Source organism: Myotis daubentonii, chromosome 1, assembly GCF_963259705.1.
Source record: "Myotis daubentonii chromosome 1, mMyoDau2.1, whole genome shotgun sequence".
Lineage (NCBI taxonomy): Eukaryota > Metazoa > Chordata > Mammalia > Chiroptera > Vespertilionidae > Myotis > Myotis daubentonii.
Window position 1 is genome coordinate 203,943,018 of NC_081840.1, and position 20,070 is coordinate 203,963,087.

Below are 20,070 nucleotides of genomic sequence, written 5' to 3' on the forward strand. Positions count from 1 at the left end.
CTTTTATTGATAGGATAGGGACATAGCTATAGAATATGTAAATAACTTGCTCAAAACTCAAAACTCACTGCCCGCAGATGGGAACGGATAGCCTTTCAATTCAAACCAGGTTCTGACCCCACAGCTTTGAATAAGTCTGAGGGAAGACACTGCTTAAGAATTCCAAAGAAGAAAACCAAAGGTGGGCCATTTTCTTTAGAATGCCTTGACATTTTCCCCATAGACCAAACTCTGCAGCCACATTACTGAATATTTGTCAACTGAAGTACTTTCTCCAGAACAATGACCTGAAACTTTTAACAGTGTGATATGTTTCCCCAAACTGGGAATGCTGGAGAAGCCCTCTCAGGTCAAATCAATAAATAAAATATCTCATTCTGAATTGGGAGTTGGTAGAACTGGCTTGAGTCCTGGCTTACTAATTAGATGTGGGATTTTATATATATATAACCACAGTTTCCTATACTATAAATAGTTGAGATGGATAATCTTTGGTGTCTTTTCCTGTTTGTATAAGCTATGGTTTTGGATCTAACAAATAGCAATTAATTATTGAGCGTCTCTTCCATGCCAAGTTCAGTGCTAAGCTTTGAGGGGATATAGTAGAGAATTAGGGGGACAAGGACCCTGGTCTCAAGGAATATACATTATATAGGTGGGCAGATGGGCTATAAGCTAGTGAACAATGTGAATTTCAGATATTGGGAAGTGCTACAAAGAAATTAAGGAGAGAGAGAGAGAGAGAGAGAGAGAGAGAGAGAGAGGAAGAGAGAGAGAGGGAGAGGGAGGGAGGGAAGAGGAGATACAACTTTAGGTTGTGGGAAGTCAAAAAGCAATGTACTTTTTATGTATTATGTAATTTCTTGTATACAAATAATTACACAGATCCCCATGCAAATTTAGCAAGAAATGAAAATACAGTAAATCTTCAAAAAGAAATGTAGAAATGACATATGTAGGGATGGATATATACTTATGTATGTATATGTCTAGGATTCTAAGCACATCATTGCTGGGATCCAACCCTAGCAGGTCCAGGGGTCCCCAAAGGTGTGGACAGAGTCGGCGAAGAAGGAATGACACGGAGACAGCGTTCAATTGATCAGCAGCCTAGCCAGGATCTCTAGCCAAGTTCTGGTCAGGATCTCCGGCAAAGTTCTGGTTAGGATCTCCAGCCAGGTTCTGTGTCCATGTTCTTTTGCTAGGTTCTCCAGCCAGGTTCTGTTGCCAGGTTCTGTAGCCATGTTCCCTCGCTAGGTTCTCCAGCCAGGTTCTGTCCAGGTTCTCCAGCCAGGTTCAGTCACCAGGTTCTAGTCAGGTTCTCTTGCCAATTTCTGTAGTCAGGTTCAGTCCAGGATCTTTTGCCATGTTCTCTCGCTAGGTTCTGTCTCTAGGTTCTGAGGCCAGTTTCTGTCCAGGATCTTTTGCCATGTTCTCTCCAGCGAAGTTCTTCTGTCTCTAGAGAACGTTCTGTGTAGGTTCTGTGCCTAGGTTCTGTCTCTCTTGGTTCTGTCTTCTAAGTTCTGTCTCTGTCTTGTTACATCTGTATTTATACCAGTTGATTCAATCCTATCAATCTCTATTACAAAGGTTAGGGCGTTTCTTATCTCCATTCCAGGGAGTAAAGATTATGTAACTTAAGCATGATTGTTCGTAGTTAAAGTGATTAATTACCCGCCTGGCACTTAGTTGAGGGGTTTTATTCCCTCCCTAACTTCAGGGGAAAATCCCTACCTGGGGAAACATCCTTTCTCAGAGAGAAGACCTTGGTTAAAACACATAGTGCCAAGAAGGTGAGAAAACATTTTAAGAACAGTATGCCATATATGCCAGGTCCTTTGAAACAGCAAGGATGGACCGGCTCCCGGAACATCATGATATATCTAAGAGTCCCCCCAAATTTTTTTGTCTTTTTAATTTACACTGTAAATAAATGCTTCATGGTTGGAAGGAGCTTTGTGATTAAAACTTGATGTACCCTACACTGAATTTTCTGGTGCAGCCACATTGATAGGTGCTGAAACATGGCCCATGTTCTTGCCTTCAAAGGTTAACTCCAATTTTTAGAAAGTTCTTCTCCTGAGCCCACACTTCTTATGAATTCTACCATTAGTCCTGACTCTGCCATCTAGAGCTACGTGGAATAAAGTTAACCCCCTTTTACCTGCCAGCCAGTCATAGATCCATAATCTAATAGTCTTGGCAAGATTATTTGACAATTTAAATATTCATTTTTTATCCATTCTCTAACATTTTAAAATAATATTTTATTTATTTCAAACTAGTTCTCAAAATTTTTTGACATACATGCCTCTCCATGAGCATAAAAATCTGACATGGTCCCCTCACTGTAGATTCTAAGAAGCAGCCCAATCCTCCCCCCACTTTCTCCTCCTTACTTGGAAAAATCATGGTTTGAGTTCATATTCTGGGTGGTTTCATCAACCAAGATGAGGTGGGAAACTTTGCTAACAATAGCTCCCCTTCTGACAAATGTGAAATTTGATTACGATGATATTAAATAAACTAGAAAAAGTACACGTCCTTTGTACACCCCATCCCCGCGGTGATTCTGACAACATCCCCGCCATGAGGTCAGCCCTGCCTTGACCTCAGGCAAGGGTGGAACCTATGGCTTGCTTTTCACGGGTAGTGTTTGAAGTGAACAATGAATGTAACTTAATATTATACCATTTTATGTTTCCAAATCCAGACAGTCTTGCCACAGCAGAAGTAAGATTTCTCTTCTGTGCTCTAAACAAGGTGAGAGAATGAATGATGTCCCAGTGGGGCATAAACTTTATTTAGCTGGGTTGGCTCAGGGGAAAAACAATCCCTTGCACGTGACAGCATCTAGCTGGGTTTGGGGGTGAGTCACACACGCCTCTGCCTCTCCTGCTCCTTGGTAGACTGTGGGCGCCGCCCTGCTGCCCGAATGAACAAGAGGATCCTCGGGGGCCGGACAAGTCGCCCTGGAAGGTGGCCCTGGCAGTGCTCCCTGCAGAGTGAGCCCAGTGGGCACATCTGTGGCTGCGTCCTCATTGCCAAGAAGTGGGTCCTGACAGTCGCCCACTGCTTCGAGGGGTGAGCTGCACCTTTTCTCCTTTGCTTTGCCTCGATCTGGTCATTTTGTCACCTAGGTTCTTAGTGAAGCCCCTTCAGTGCAAAAGCCACCGATGATCTTCTTCCCAGGTCTCTATCTGCTTGGGTTTTTCTGCCCTCGGTGTTGTCAGCCTGTGTATGTGAAATGGATAGATCTTGCTTATGATTTATGTCCTAAAGAGGGAGGGATAGGCAGTTTAGCGGATTGACTCCCCGGCCAGCACTGGTGTCTTTTCTAGCCCTTTTGAATACATCAGATACATGTGGAGTTAAAGGGGGGACTTACTCAAGGGGATACTACGGTGAGGGGAGGGTGCTGGAGGAACTGGTGAGGACTTTGGGAAGCAGAGTTAAAGGTACAATATGTGTATTAGTCAGGGTTCTCCAGAGAAAGAGACCAATGAGAGCGAGAGGTTTACTTTAAGAAGTTGGCTCACATGATTGCGGAGGCTTGGCGAGTCCAAAATCGAACGGGGTTGGCCGGAAGATGGGGTAGCATTGCAGTTCACATCCAATGGCCATTGGCTAGGTGGATTCCTTCTTGCTCAGGGGAGGTCTGGCTTATTTATTAGGTCTCCCTTTTATCAGTCAAGACCCACTTACATTATGGATGGTAGTCTGCTTTACTCAAAACCCACTGATTTCAATGTTAATCCTAGCCAAATACACCTTCACCGAAAAATCCAGAATCTTTGACCAAATATTTTGGCACCACGGCCCAGCCACATTGGCACATAAAGTAACCAGGACAATGTGCCTAAAGGAGCAGAAAAGGAAGACCAGGGGGATACCTACCCGCAGCTGACAAACATTACTGCGGAAGGTCCTCATGTTATCCACCTGTCTGTTATGTCAGGAGCAAGAAAACCAAACCGAGCAACAACAAAGAAAACCCCCAAACATGCATTGTGCTCCCAGAAGATCCAGGGGTAAGACACCGGGAAGGACATAGCTGGTGCACTTTGTCTCTGCTGGGCAGCAATGTCAGCACCAGCCGGAAGGTTCTGCTGAGGCGGGGGTGGGAGGGTTGGGGGTGGGGGGTGGGGAGCTGCACTCTCCAGGCAGTGCTGCCAGTGGGCCGGGCCTTCATTCCTCCCCACATGGGACTCAGCATGGTGACTGGCATCTGGGCACAGTGAGCTTCCCAAGGAGGGAGCCAGGAGGATGCGGTGCCTTTTGTGACCCAGCCGCCAAGACATGCAGCACTGCTTCTGCCGTGGGGCTGCTCAGATCCAAAGGAAGAAACACAAAACTCTCTTCTCCGAGGGAGGAGTGTCAAAGGATTTGAGGACATTTTTTTTTAAGAGAGAGTGAGGAGAGAGATTGATTGGTTGCCTCCTGTACTGCCTGACCAGTGGCTGAACCTGAAACCTGGGTATGTGCCCTGACCAGGAATTGAACCTGCCACCTTTTAGTTGTACCGGATGATGCGCCAAACAACTGAGCCACCACACTGGCCAGGGGGAAGACATTCTTTTAAATAACCATCATACCACCAATTTTATTTTTAATAATTTTACTTTATTTAGAAGTCATATTAAGCAATAGCGAAATTTTAAAACAAATTAAGTCACAGTCCTATCACCTAATGGATTATTTTCATTTGCCCAGGTTAATTTCTAAAAAAAAAATGGAATTTTATTTATTTTTTTTGCCTATTCTTGTTTTTTCTCAAACTTGCCACTTACTGACCATGGGTCAGTCCATGAACTTCTCTGGGTCAGTTCCCTCCTCTGTGAAATGAAGGACATAGCAGTCACAGGGCTGGTGCAGCCGTTAAGTGAGCCTCTGTAAAGCCATAAGAATCATGCCTGGTATTAATAAGTGACACATTGATAAAGGTCAACTTAAAAAAAATTATTACTGAAATCATGCATTCTCCCTCTTCCCTTAACACTATGGCATGAGTATCTTTGCATTTTGCTAGCACTGTCTTTCTCTCCTCTCACACTCACCTTTACTTCCTCACCCTCCTCACAGTACCCCCCATTACAGCCTGGCGAATGTGCCGGCACAGCTATAAACATACATTTCCCCCCAGGTGTCATTGCTTCCTTATACAATTTGGAATCCCACTCTATACTTGTGTTTGTAAGGTGACTTTCTCATGTAGCAATATATCGCCGGCATCCCTCCAGGTCAACTGACGTAGCTCTAACTCATTCTTTCCCAAAGCTAAATGATATTCTATAATATAGATTTACCATAGCTTTTTTTATTACTATTCCATAGCTGATGGACATTCCGGTTAGTTCCAATTTGCTACTGTTTTAACAATACTGCAACACACCTCCTTATACAAAGCTACTCACCCACGGGTGCTTGCCTTTATACACAATAGAGTCCTAGAACGAATATCCAGTTCCAGGTGGGGGTTACAAAGATGAGTATACATTTCCTTCCTTGGATTGCTAACCTAATGAGGTTTCAGACACTTAAACAAGTAATTAGAATATAATGTGATAAGTGATTGTGAAATGCAAATGTGTATATCCAGTTATTTGATCACTCTTTTTGAGAAAGTGAAATATAAAACATCAAACCAGTACCTCCGCTGGAGAACATTTAGCATCTAAGACCCTAAATTATTGAGGAGTCTGTGTAGTCTGTCAGGAAATACACGGCAATGTAATTGTTTCGGAAGAAGCCAGATGTTTCCGGATGTCTTTTCCAGGTCTGATTTATAACTCCAGGGTAATTAGAAGATTAGACTAGCAAGAGTACATTCATCAAAAGATGATTACCTAAACGAATCCAACAGGTCTTTAAGGAAAACACATTCTCCACGTGCTAGTTCACCCAGGTTCAGATCCAATGTTTGTTGTTTCCGTATGTGGCGTCCAAGTCTCCTCTTTCACGACGGATCTGTGCAGTTAAGAAGCCTTGCAATAGAGAAGAAATATGTGTTTATAATTAAGGAAATGGGTAAGATATCAAAGGCCTTGGTGAAATTTTATGGAACACTAAACTCAACAGAACTGTCAAGAGGGGCCTGGCTTGTCCATAAGAAACTAGAAATGGCCCAACTTCAAACAAGCCTTCGTTTGAATGTGTGCTAATAACTCTGATTCTATTTTACAGTCTCTCCAGTGGCCCTGCAAGCTTTTGAGAACTTCTAATTATAAGCCTTACTCTCTGCTGGAGCCATCGATTGCTGCAGTTAATGGGATTTACTTCATATCCTGATCCCATACTTTGCCAATCCCAGTGTGACTCATCTGTAGGTCTCCTCAGGCCTGTCTCTGTTAATTATATTAGTGGGGGAAAAGCCACAAATTTGTTTTGCTCTTCCATGGAGAGGTCTTTAAAAATCCGCAATGAAAATTAAAAACATGAGATGCTAAGCTGATCAGATCAAGTTCCATATGCCCTAATAAGAATTCAACTTCAACAGTTGTAAGGGAAAAAGACTTTGCCTTTCAGGGGTAACGGAATAGCAATTTTCCTGCCTTCTTCCACCGCTGAGAGATGGAAGGATGACCTTCCTAGGCTGGCAAACAACTAGTAATTGTCGGAAGCATCTGATTTCTCTCCAGGAAACCCACATGAATATCTATCATCCTACTATCCTCCTATATAATAAAAAGCTAATATGCAAATTGACCAAATGGTAGAATGATGGGTCACTATGATGCGCACTGACCACCAGGGGGCAGATGCTCAACGCAGGAGTTGCCCCGTGGTGGTCAGTGTGCTCCCACAGGGGGAGCGCCACTCAGCCAGAAGCCCTGAGCCGGGCTCATGGCTGGCGAGCGCCGTGGTGGTGGCGGGAGCCTCTCCTGCCTCCACAGCAGTGCTAAGGACCCCTCAAGGGATGTCCACCTGTCAGCTTAGCTTCCCGCTGGGAGCAGACCTAAGCCAGCGGTGGACATCCCCCGAGGGTCCCAGACTGCAAGAGGACACAGGCCAGGCTGAGGGGACCACCCCCCTGCCAGTGCATGAATCTTGTGCACCGGGCCTCTAGTGTAACCATAATCGCTACCCCTGACCTCACCCTGTCTTGACTTCTCTAACAAGACTTTTTTTGCTTGTCTGCACTTCTTCCCCCATTATCTCAGCCCATCAAGGAAATGTGGTTTCCTCATCTCTCCAACTGACGAAGTGTCCTGGGCTGGTCACTTCAGCCCTCTCACCAGGACCTTCAACTTCTTTGTTCTTAGATCTTTCTGCCATACACGCTGGACAGACCTGTCCTGATCTCAGTCCCTTAATATACTCGAGAAAAGGAAGTGAGAGATTTGGTCTGACTTTTCACACTGAACCCATGTTGTGTCCTCAGGGTTACTATTTTTTATCTTCTAGGTGCTTATGAACTATGCCAGTAATTCACAGTTTGTTTATTTTCATTTTATCGACGTGCGGGGTTGATCCATTCCTTTCAGTAATAATGCCCAGTAAAACGGGAATTTTCCATTTTATATCCATACTTCCCCTGGGGTGCTGTTGTTTAGCATCACTGGAGAGTGAGCCAGTGTGGTTGTCAAAAGCCCTTGGTAACTGACCTGACTCTGCTCTCCCCACGGTCCTGCCCCCTGTGGAGGTATTCTCTGTCTTCCTTCCCTTCCCAGTGGAAATGTCTGGGTCTAGGACATAGCAAGCAGTGGCCTAAAATATGGGCCAACCCATAGCTCCTGGGGCTTGCTGAAACTGGGCGCTCTTCTCTTTCCAACCTTCATAGTTACTTCTTTGTTTCTTCTAGCCTTGCAACTACTTATCCATGCACTCTGCATCTGCACTGAGCAGGGTTCTGTGGTCTCTTGCTTTGGTGGGGTAGGTATGACCTGAGTGATCTGGAAAAGATCATTCTGACATCCAGAACTTCGGTCTCCCTTGAACAATCAGAAGGACAGGTCACACCGGGCATTTCACCATGACACCAATGAGCAGAACTGAGAGGTGGTGGCCCTCCGGATGGACAGGCCTTGTGGTCTGACTTATTGACGCACATCCAGCCCCTTCACGCATTTCCTTGTGATCACCCTAAAGTCATTTCACGGCATGTGTCACAGAGAATTCTTTCGAAATACCAAGGGCAGAGCCCACTGTTAAAAGTAAGACATTTGTAATATTTATAGAACAGCAATGACGCTGTTGCGTGATATTTCCTAGAACAAACTTGGTGACCTTTACATTACCTCCACATGGCCACTTAGCTGTGCTATTTCTGGAGTAAGACAAAATAGGGTGATTTCTACTACAGGTGTTCATTATATATATATTCATTCCTAAAAAAAAAAAAAAAAAAAAAAAAAAAAAAGAGAAATATTTGAGATACTAAAGCAAAAGCAAAAAGGGTGAAAAAGGGAAAGTTTGTGCTCTCCAGAAAAGATATAGAAAATCTCTGACCTAGGCTAGCTGCATGAAGCACAAATGTGCCATTTTCATGTCTAAATTAGATTGTGGCAACTTGCAAACCACAGTGACTGGTTATTGTGCGCAGCGACACGGTGCCTGCCACTGAGTAAATTCGTCTGCCTGCTCCATGTACCTGAGATGCGTGTGAAGCTGAGCTTTCTCTCTCAGGAGGTTAAGAGGCCAATGGCTCCTGAATTACCATTGCAGGAGAGAGAACGCCGCTGTGTGGACGGTGGTGTTTGGCATCAACAATCTCGACCACCCGTCGGCCTTCGTGCAGACGCGCGGGGTGAGGACCATCATCCTGCACCCGCGCTACAGCCGCGCGGTGGTGGACTACGACATCAGCATCGTGGAGCTCAGCGCCGAGGTCCAGGAGACCAGCTACGTGCGGCCGGTCTGCCTGCCCAGCGCCGAGCAGGCCTTGGAGCCGGACACGTACTGCTACATCACAGGCTGGGGCCACATGGGCAGCAAAAGTAAGCCGGTGGGCGCAGCGCGTTGCCTTTCAGCTTGTCACGGAAAGACCCTGAGTTACTTCTGAGCCTTTGGCAATAACCCCCCATTTCACTTCTAAAGGTATAGGCACAGCCCGGCCAGTGTGGCTCAGCGGTTGAGCCTCGAACCAGGAACTAGGAGGTTTGCGGGCTTGATTCCCGGGTCAGGGCACATGCCTGGGTTGAGGCTCGATCCCCAGTAGAGGGCGTGCAGGAGGCAGCCGATCATTGATGTTTCTCTCTCTCTCCCTCTCCCTTCCTCTCTCTCTAAAAATTAATTAACATATATTTTTAAAAAGACATAAATAAACTTTTTAAAAAAGTATAGACACAAATGGTACACACTGAGCATGTGCATGACTCCCCCCACGCAAATGATAGATGTTAGCTATGGCACTCAAACCTGCCCAGCTCAGAGGCAGCCTCAAAACGCTTCTCCAGCTGAGAGTCTCTCTCCAGGGAGCCCGTACCAATGCTTTGGCGCTGCCAAGCCAGATCTGACCTGTCAGTCATGCCTGTGACCCGCCTCCACGGGTGGTTTGCACTCCGCAGGCCAATCACCTGCGCCTGTCTAGCGGTTAGGCATTCCGCCCTGCAGCCTAGGGCTGGACCCAACTTCCAGGCCTGCCTTGTGATTTGGTCTTGTCGACCTTTGTAAGACAACCAGGAAGTCCTTCTCCAAAGAAAACTGGTTTGCTATTTGCCTACTTAAATTGATTTAAGTAGTTTGGCTCCCTAAATCAGTGGTCGGCAAACTCACTAGTCAACAGAGCCAAATATCAACAGTACAACAATTGAAATTTCTTTTGGGAGCCAAATTTTTTAAACTTAAACTATATAGGTAGGTACATTGTTATTAACTTAATTAGGGTACTCCTAAGACTTAGGAAGAGCCACACTCAAGGGGCCAAAAAGCGCACGTGGCTCACAAGCCGCAGTCTGCCGACCACGGCCCTAGATGATCTGAACATACAAAACATAGAAATTGAAACATTTTTCCTACTTACTCCCAGCCCCCAAATGGACTCTCAATTTTGCTTGACCTCTTAGGGTTGAGAATATGAATTTAACCCATGAGACATTTTCTTTCCAAGGCCACTCCGTGTCACAGGTGTGCGTGGCTCTCGGGAATGGCGATGCTGATGGCTGTCCCGTGAGCCACCTTAGCAGCTGCCAACTTGAAGGCCTCTTTTTTTTTTCTTTTTTTTTAATTTTGTCATATAAGTGTTGAGCTAAGTTGAGTTTCCTTTCTATATGGTCAATTGATGACAAAAAAGAAAAATTCAATAGAAGGAAGTCAGTGATGTCTGAAAGGCTCACGTGTAAGAACATCAAAGGCAAGGTCAGACATGTGATGTCACCGTTCCTGGCACCTTGCTTTCTAAAAGCTACAGTTAGTACTGCAATAGCGATAAGAGCTGAATATACTTTCTATTGCCTCTCCTCGTACTGCTCCCACAATATCCACATCAAACTGACAGCAATCCTGTAATATATCGCAGCTGCCACAAATATAGTGCAGCGTGAGGAGCAAAGATGTGGATTCGGTGAGAAAGTCTGACTATACAGGGGAAACATAACAGCAACCGTCTAACTTCTAGGACTATTGTAAAGATTACAGACAAGAGGCCTCGAGAATGGCGGGGGGGGGGGTGCCTGGCCTGTTCTTAGTACCCCATGCATGTTAGTGATTGTTCTTATGACCATTCTTTGACAACTCCTGGAACTTTCACTGTCCTCATCACACTGATTTTTCCAAACATGATTCCTTCTCCCAATAAGGTCCCCTGTGCATTTTCACTGCATCCCCATCCCCATTTGTAGAATGGCAAAACAACTATGAATTCATGCTTCGAGAAGCCATTGTCCTCTTTTGAGAACTTTCCAGCAAGATGGCATTCACACAGTCCCCTCGGATACTAAGGGATGGCTTTGTCCCTGTCAACATCTCTCTGTCATGTCCTCTAGGATGAAAGGTTCTTACCTCAAATAATGGCCCCCATCGCGCATGGTTTCGTGGTGAGACACAGGCGTTAAGCTGAGGAGAGGGCGCCGGGTGTGGCCTGCGGCAGAGCTGGCAGCCTCCTGTCTGGGGCAGAGCCATGGGGTGATCACTTTCCATTTCATTGCAGTGGCTGTTGGTTTTATTGGGGAAAGTGTGAGCCAAGTTATCTACCCGGGTGACTTAACCACTCTGCGCCTCGCTTTTCTCAATACAACAAAGGGGTTTGACTGGAGGATTGCCATCAACCCTTCTAATTGGAAAATTCTGATTGCAAACAAGCCTTGTCTTTGAAATGACATTTTAAGTAAAGAATAAAAATGTAATCATTTAATATATAGTTAGTCTAATTTTGAGCCATTTTACGCTTCTTTTAATATTTTCTTCTCTCCTTCCCTTCCCTTCTCTTCCCCTCCCTTCCCTTCCCTTTTCTTTCCTAATACCCAGTGCCCTTCAAGCTGCAGGAGGGAGAAGTCCGGGTGATTTCTCTGGAGCAGTGTCAGTCCTACTTCGACATGAAGACCATCACCACCCGGATGATATGTGCCGGCTATGAGTCCGGCACAGTGGACTCGTGCATGGTAAGTTGTTTTCTGATTATTGAGGTAATTCAGTTCAGCAATAACTCCAGGGGGCCCACACAAACTCATTGTTATTCACGTGAGGCCTTTCAGGGACATTTTTGGAAAATGACTTGTCAGCAGATGTGTATTTGCACGGTGATGTCCTCCATCCAGGACCCTGCGAGTACCCGTACTGCCTCCATGCCCTTGGCTCACTCAGGTGACCTTCACCTCTCTTCTCCACCTCCTGGGGCACAGCACGTGTGTCAGCAACCGGAGGGAACAGCTATTCTGGTTCATCTCATGGGACCATTTTAGGGGCTAAGACAAATGAGTTTCTAAGAGGAGCAAGTGGTAACCCGGGCCCCAACCAGGCTGCCTGGGAAGCAGGGGGACACCAAGGGCATTTTTAGCCATTGGGGTGAAGGCATTAAAGCACAGGCAACACCCCAGCACCCAGGCGTGTGACAGAGCCGCCTCTGTCTCAGCAGGTGGTCACACCGGCATTGTCTGGGCCTGCACTTGACTCCCAACACATCTACAAATGTCACTGCATATGACTCAGACACTCGGGATTCATGGTCACAGCAGTTCGTAGAGCAGGCTCACTAAGCAGTTCAGGGAAGCGTCTTCTTCGTTACTTGGTAAACACTCACTGGCTATTGCACTGGACTGGCTCCCAGGGAAGGAAAAAAAGGGCAAGTGCTCAAAGAAGCTGACGACGGAGTGGGGACAGCAGTTATTCTCCGCCAAGGCTGTGAAGCACCTTTGCTATTTCACTGCTTTGGACTAGGTCCAGCTGCCCCGCCCCATGTTAGAATTGAAGAAGAGAGTCAACAAGGATGTTACCGCTGGCCTAGCATAACAACATGACACTTCTGGTGGTCCTGCCTCAGAGTGGGCAGACCCGGACTGGGGACGGCCCGGTGGGGATTCCTTAGACAGTTGCCAGGGGAAAGAGGGAGGCAGACAGTTGGCTCCCTTAGAGCTTCATGAGGCCACCGTCCCTGTAGCCCCTTGGCCACAGCATCCAGCTGAGGTGGGCAGGGATGGAGGAATCCGCCTTCCAAGCAAGAGTCCCGGGTTTGATTTCCGGGACTCTTAAATAATACATAAATATTATTTATATTTAAGTATATATAAATAATAAAAATTTAAAAATAGTGTTTTGGGAGGCAGAATGGTATAGGGCTTGTTACACAGCATTTGCAGCCTGAAAGATCTGGGTGGGACCCCATCTCTGCTGGTAAGAATAATACCTAGAGAAATTATCTAACCTCTCTAGAAAGGTTCATCATGAGTGAAATGGGACTGAGTCTAATTTACACGGTGTTTGGTGTAGGTGAGAGCCCCTATCTTTCATTTATCTGTGTGGCATATACACTCAATGAAGAGTAACTGTGTGAATATTAACATTTATCACTTGGTGCCTGTTGTGTTGCAGAATCTCTTCCAAATGCTTGATAACAACTCATTTAATCCTCACAATCACCTCTTGTGATGTTTCATTGTTTTTCTAGTTTACAGATCGAGAAAAGAAGGGACCAGAGAGGTTCAGTAATTTACCCAATATCACACAGCAGAAAAGGTGGTAGAGTAAGGATATGAACCCAGGCAGTCTGGCTCCAGGGCCCCAGTGTTGGGCCACTATGCCATCTAGTCACACTGATGACTATGAATACATTTCTCCAAAGGAGGGGCAAGAAGGTGATTCTTGAAAGAGAACTGAAGGCTGTGCACAGACACAGGCAGAGGCATTTCATATCTGGTGCCTAACGTGAACCGAGTCACACCAACTTCTTCAGCAGTGGGAATTCGGCACCGCGGGGATCTTAAATGCCTATCGGAGATTCTCTAACACAGCTCCAGGTAGAAAATAAAACAAACCACAACACAAACCAAAGCTAGGTCTGGTTTGACTAGGTCTGAAGCAAGATTCTTCACCAGAACCTCTCGTTGTCTTTCCAATTTATCAACGGGGCCCTTTGGAAGCTGTGGGTCCCTCTGTTAAGGTCTAGAAATCATCGGGATCAGTCCTGAAGCTAAACATTAACTTTGGCCCAAAGCCCAGGATTACTAGAGGAAAAGAGGGCCAGAAAGACCAGACAAACTGGGCCTCAGCTAGAGTCTCCCTGTCGTTTTGAATGGCTGCTTCTGCGCCTCTTGTTCTCTACCTTAGAAATGTCCATCACCTCGCTAACCCACCTCACACCCACATGTTAGGAAGGCACTTTGTCTGTTCTTCCCCACCTGGAAGTACTTGCTCATTCCTGTAAGGATGCCTTAGTCCTTAGACTTTGCTTGCGTGTAAAGGTATTCTGGTTAGCAAAGCGGATTTTCAGCCCCTCGGTGACAAAAACAGTGCCTCCCTCTGTGTGGGCCTCAGCAGGAACCTTGCAAAGAGCAGATGCTAAATAATTATTGGGTTAAATTTCTGATCTGGAAGTGTAGAGCGAACCTGTAAACATGCCCCATTTTAATCAACTCTCTGGCATAATGAATAGCTCAACCTAAAAAAGTCAGCATCTTAGCATGTCTCCTATATAAGGGGAGAAGAAAAAATGTGGAGTGTGTCTAATAAAAATTGTGGAGTATGTCTGATATTTCCAGTAAATTTTGCTTAAAGTTTTCCAATTGGACTCTTTAGGCAGAACAATTTATTCACGCCCTTGCATGGTCTACGTTCGTTACTTCGGTTTATGGCATTAGGAATTTATGATGTCAAGATCACCACCTCCCCAAAAGCTCACAGCACAATCAAAAATTCAGTTTTGCTTAACAGCAGTCCTATTCACTGACATTTCTCAGCAGAAAGTTAGCCTAGTTATTATAGGGTTGGAATCCTGGTGCTAGGCTGCCCAAATTTAAATTATAGCCCTGCCAATAAACAAGTACCACACCTGTTGTGCTTCATTTTTATTATCTCTAAAATAAATTTAATAATAATTATTATATCACATTATTACTGTCATCAACACATAAGGATTTTGTGAGGATTAAACGAGGTAATACAGGGCAAGTGTTCAGAAAAGTATCAGTAAACATGATTACCGTTGTTCTTCAATGTCGCCAAGTGGGAATGAGCATAGATATACTTCCAAGTTTGAAACTCTTGCAGTGCCAGGAGTATTTGTAAATTTCCACCATATTTGCTTCCTTATTTTCTAAGGTATCAATCCTTTTCTTTTGAGGCGCTGCAGAATACACCCTCTAACCTACTCTGATCTTTCAGATGTAGCAAATATTAACTTTCTAAAGTTGTTGTGTCTTTAGATTAATTATATGTGGCAAAAGAACCGAATATGTGTCAAGTGCAACACCTAAACTTAAGTATCAAGAATGAAAATCTCTATTCATATGGAATATTGATTATAAAGAAATGAAATACCTTATGGTAAATAATTCTTATGTGGTATTTTCCATTCAGTATGCTAATTGCTAAGGTCCTAAGAACTATTAAGAAATACAGTATGCGGTCCCTGAGTGTATTTTACTTAATGCATTCATTCACATAGTCAGAATCTTGAACGCGGTAAGTTTGAATGTTCCCTGTTGGGTATTTCTACATTTATAAAATGGGTCAAAGTTAAAGAGCGTGATTATGAGAGAAGTGATTCTGATACAATACATTTAAGAAATATGACATATTTTGATAAGTACGGGAAATGACTAAAAAAATGTCTTCTGATTTCAACAGAAAATAAGAATAGCCTTTTCCCAAGCCATCCCTATCCTTTTAGACTTTAAAATGTCCATTTGGAAGTCCCGTTTATGGAGTGGAGAGCATGTCCCTCCACAGGCTGACGATAAAAGCTTTGTGGAAATTTCCCCAAAGGCTGGTTAAGCTGGGCTCGGCGGTAGTGTACCCTCAGGATAACACGCACACCGTTAGGGCTCTGAAATGCCCGTGACTAATGTTCCCTGCTATTCATTACAGGGGGACAGCGGCGGGCCACTTGTTTGTGAGCAGCCTGGAGGACAGTGGACGTTGTTTGGCCTAACTTCATGGGGCTCCGTCTGCTTTTCCAAAGTCCTGGGGCCTGGAGTTTACAGCAATGTGTCCTACTTCACCAAGTGGATTGAGAGACAAATATACATTCACACTTTCCTCCTAAACTGATTCCAAAGATGACCAGAGACGTGGCCAGCGACACTCAGAGAAAACGGGGTCTTGGCTGTGGAGCACTTTCTGCAAACAGCTGTACAGAAAAGCACTCCCTGGGCACAGGGACAGGGGGGCTGGGCAGTGCACTGCACGCCTCCATGCTTGTTTCAGGCGAATGTTATTCAGCTTAATTTTTCTTACTTCAAGTTCGATGAAAGTCTTTTTTTTTTTTTTTTTTAAAGCAAAGCTTATTTTGTTTTGTCAGCCTAACCTTGACCACTAGTGCGAAATTGCCGGCCCTGGAGAGTGAGGGTAATGCAGGCGCCAGGGCAACAGTTATAAAGTTCCCTCTTATCCAGTCACAAAAAAAGGACACTGAGATGCAGGCTGACCAATCTTTGCCAGCTTTTGTTTCCCAAGTACAATAGCATAGTGGCAACTTTCATATAAACCTTGGTGACTTGCTTTTGATTTATTAAAAGCCAAGATAATTTACATGCTTAAGTTATTGACTATGACTCTTCTAAAGTCTTTAAAATGTTGAGCACTGATGAAAGACAGAGGCGAAAGACAAGTAGCATTCCTGTAGGTCGCTGCAGCAGCAAGACACACCGAACACAGAGCTCTTTAGACATCACGGTGAGCACTGACATGGTAGGGTTGCGTGCTCTGAATGTAAGCCAAGGTTGTAATGTGGTAGAAAAGTCTCCACAGAACTTTCCCGATAGCTGGGGTTTGTTCAGTGTCTGAGATTTCAAAAACTAGGAAAATATCCATGGACAATATTTTTATTTGGTTCCCCCTATGTGACAATTGAATTTGAGATTCTACTTTGCCAAAGGAGAACTTGCCTTAGACTGCAGAGATGCAATTTTAAAAAAAATTAAATTGCACCTTACCCCATGAAATATTTTCCAGTTTGTCCATACCAATGAAGTACAGAAATGTATCTCAAAGCACAGGAAAGCTTTGCATAACATTTTGTAATTTTCCCTGAAGGATGTTTAATATCTGGTGTTGCTATTTCTTCCCATCGATAATTAAAGCAAAAATTTAAAGATGCTTTTAAGCACTAGGCCACTTTACCCACATCAATATCTTTAGTGATTAGTGGTTATTTTTTTCCACACTAAAAAGCTTCAGAACACAAGTCATCACCTGCACCTAATTTAGTCAGTCGGGCACCCATTTTTGCAACATCCAAATGCCTTTGGAACAAGTAGGATTCCCTACTAAGCTCCACCAGCAACCTGGACTGCCTCCGCATTCCACATAGAGACTACCTGCAGTTTTATACATGTATTTTTGTACTCTTTTCTACGTGCACACATATTTGAAATCCAAAAAGTTGTCTTGACACTTTCCATGTTATTCATCGCTTGTTCTGTAGTTTGTATAAATGTATTGAGAATGTGACATCCAGGAATTGAATTTTGGTCACAACTGTATGGAAGTTGAAGAATATGGGTCAGTTTTGTTTTGTTATAGTTGTAGGTACATACTTAATGTAATGACTTTTAGCCTTGCTCAACTGATGTTCAGTGAAATGTACATGTTGTACTTATTTTAAATAACCATTAATACAAATAAAATGGTATACTCTCTTTTTTTTATGTGTGTGGAGCATGGATAGTAGGTCCCAGAAAATTGTCTTTCCCAATATAATAGTTGGCACCCAATTTCTCCCCAGTCAAAATACCTGTCTTCTATCGGACTTTCACAGGAACGTGCTCGTTTACTTTACAGGACAGATAATGCCTTGATTAGTCTGCAATTAGGGTTGCTAATACTCTCAAATTACCCATTGAGCATCCAACAAAAACTGTAGCCCTGGTAAGAGTGTAAGGATTTTTTAATGTCTAGAGTACATTTCAGGAAATGGATCCAATTCTTTCGTACGTCTTTTGGGGTAAAATTGCATCCCCAAATGTATACTATTAAGCACGTTTATTTGGCTTCTAGGAGCAATTATGTTAATTTCTCAAATTTTGGTGAAAAACGTTCAATACCGAAATGCAACAGTTCACATCAGCTTGGGTAACCTGTGTAAGAGTTTTTTACTTGTAAATGAGACCATTTAAAGGCTTAGAACAGATCCCAGTTCCTTTTCATCTGGGAGGCAGATGTATTTAAGAACCCAGAATTTGTCAAAAATTTAAAAATACACTTTAACATCCAGAAAGAAAATACAATTTTTGTAGCAAATATATAAAGATTATATTAAGTACATGATAGCTTCACCTCTGTTCAGGGCATTGAGTTTTTAACTAATTTATTTTAAAAAATCAGTATTCAGTGTTCTTGGGATTTTGGAATCAAGGAATTGTGGCCCCATCACATTAACACTCCAGAGTTTCATCTACTCATAAGTACAGGTACTTGACAGTTTTTCTTAGTCTTTTTGGCTCATTCCTTTATCATTAGATTCTAAAACTTTACTTTAATTAGAGAAAATATTTCTAATTTTTTATTTATCAGAAGATTTATCTCAGGGAACGAATACCAGCTACTATGAGGATAACAAGTGATATAACATCATAGATTTTTCCGTATAAGAAAAAGCCCAAACAATATTCTGGTAAAAGGTGTACTTAGAGATTTTCCTTCTAAGTTCTGGTACCAATTACAGTTGGATTCAGTGAGTATCCACAGGAGTGATGACAGTTTTGTATCACATTATTTATTAAGCAGTTTATTTAAAATAAAAATCTATAAGGAAGCAGAAAGCAACTTCCATTAGCTATGTGGGATTTTGAAAGTTCTGGAAATTGGTCTATATAAAAGACTATTTACAATAATATCAGAAGGCTACAAAAATAGGACAGTAGGCAGCAGGTAGAAGATAAAGTCCTGAGAATAATAGTTTTAATAGTCATTAAGACAACTTTGATAAAGAAACAAAACATTAGCATGGAGATTTCATGAAGGGAATTCTGGGTGATTGGTGGCTGACAATTTTCAGATGAACCGATGTAGAATTTTAAAAGAACTCAACAAGAATACATGATTTTACAACTGGCCTTATTTGGTATAAACTAGTTTCTTGTTCCAGCATACATGATTTGCAACAGCAGTTAACCTGCAATAGGTATTTCTGTTCTAAAATGTTTTAAAATACAAATTTTTCTAAGAACCTCATGGAATCCTGAGAACCACCTGTCCTAGTCTCAATTCCTAGCTCATTTTTAGAGGTTACAACCCCCAAAAAGTTCTATGGCATTGCAAGGACTATGAACTCTCAAATAGTCTCTTGATGATTGCTTTGAAATTGATTGTCTCATCTTGATCAGGCTATTGTCAGTTTTAGGATATGACAGGATATTGCCAAATGGCCCACGGGCTCAGCTGATTCTGTGTCTCACCCATGGCTTCTGTTCCCCAATGAACATCTGCACACAGGTTGACCCGTTACCTGATGGAGGCCTAGCCTCCCCCTTGCCCCTTCCCAATGAAGGCTCCACCGCAGGAGAACACTGAAATGAACAGAGAGGTATGCCTAAGCATCTTCAGTCAGAAGACCAAAAACATCTCAGGAAATAAAAAGCTATTAATAACTAACTATATCCTATTATTCTATTTTAGGTACATTGTTGTTTAAAGGGCTCTTGTAACTTTTTTCCTCTGGAAATTAGCCATTTATAACTTTTTTTTCCTTCATGTGGAACTCTCTGAATTCCAACTAATCAATCCAACTACTTTTTTTTTTTTCTTAAAAAAAATCAAATCAGATTGGAGTCTGCTCAGTTAAAGCATTTCTCTGGAATCTGAGGTCTCACAGTAAAATAAATATATCTCAAATAGTGAAAACACTTATATGTCTAAGACAATTAAAATGCTCTCTTAAAATCCAAAATGTTTCATAAAAACATTTGATTCTGAATTAAATACTTTAATTCCCTAAACTCTGTCTAGGTCAAACCCTATCCTCTCTTACAAATGCACCTGTGAACATACCATCAAGGTCATCACATTGGCTTTTTCAGACCAGTAACATATTCATGACCCTTAAGGGAAATCCGAGTCATTCCTGCTCGGTAGAGGTGCCTCTTCAAAGTCCTCTTCCAAACTCGAAGGGATCCTTGCAACTCCAAAGAGGGTATCCTGCCTTTTTAACCCTTTGAGGGTCCAGCCACCCATGAGGTCTTAGTTTCACAACAGTCTGAGTGCAAGGCAGTTTCATGTACATTTCCGTGCTCAGCAGCACAAGAAGTTGCTGACATCATGGCAAAGACAACAGAAGGGCCGCTCATGGCTCCTCTCTCTGACTTGGCAGCTGAGTGGTCAGCACACTTAGACGTCGCTTGACCCATCTTTCCAGCCCCTCTCCACTTCTTGAGGGCTTCAGTCCTCTCCTCTGGAGTCAGTCTGTCCAAGTGCTTAGCCCTCAGGAGTGGAGACGGAAACAGGGATCCCTGAAGAACTCGGTAGATAAACCTAGGTTACGAA

General features: G+C 43.4%; 2 protein-coding genes across 6 annotated transcripts in view; one reads left to right on the top strand and one right to left on the bottom strand.

The window, feature by feature from the left end:
• Positions 1 to 17,230, top strand: part of CORIN (corin, serine peptidase) — a 217,925-nt gene extending 200,695 nt beyond the window's left edge. Inside the window, exons 18-22 of the mRNA XM_059671920.1 lie at positions 2,714 to 2,763; positions 2,910 to 3,084; positions 8,665 to 8,936; positions 11,404 to 11,537; positions 15,457 to 17,230. Of these exons, the coding sequence (XP_059527903.1) occupies positions 2,714 to 2,763; positions 2,910 to 3,084; positions 8,665 to 8,936; positions 11,404 to 11,537; positions 15,457 to 15,639 (814 nt within the window). The 3' untranslated portion in view covers positions 15,640 to 17,230. The remainder of the gene's footprint in view (positions 1 to 2,713; positions 2,764 to 2,909; positions 3,085 to 8,664; positions 8,937 to 11,403; positions 11,538 to 15,456) is intronic.
• A 1,055-nt stretch (positions 17,231 to 18,285) lies between these two features.
• The window catches only part of ATP10D (ATPase phospholipid transporting 10D (putative)), a 78,411-nt gene continuing 76,626 nt past the window's right edge, over positions 18,286 to 20,070 (bottom strand). For all 5 annotated transcript variants that reach the window (XM_059671860.1, XM_059671866.1, XM_059671875.1 and 2 more), the window contains one exon: positions 18,286 to 20,058. In XM_059671860.1, the coding sequence (XP_059527843.1) occupies positions 19,734 to 20,058 (325 nt within the window). In that variant the 3' untranslated portion in view covers positions 18,286 to 19,733. The remainder of the gene's footprint in view (positions 20,059 to 20,070) is intronic.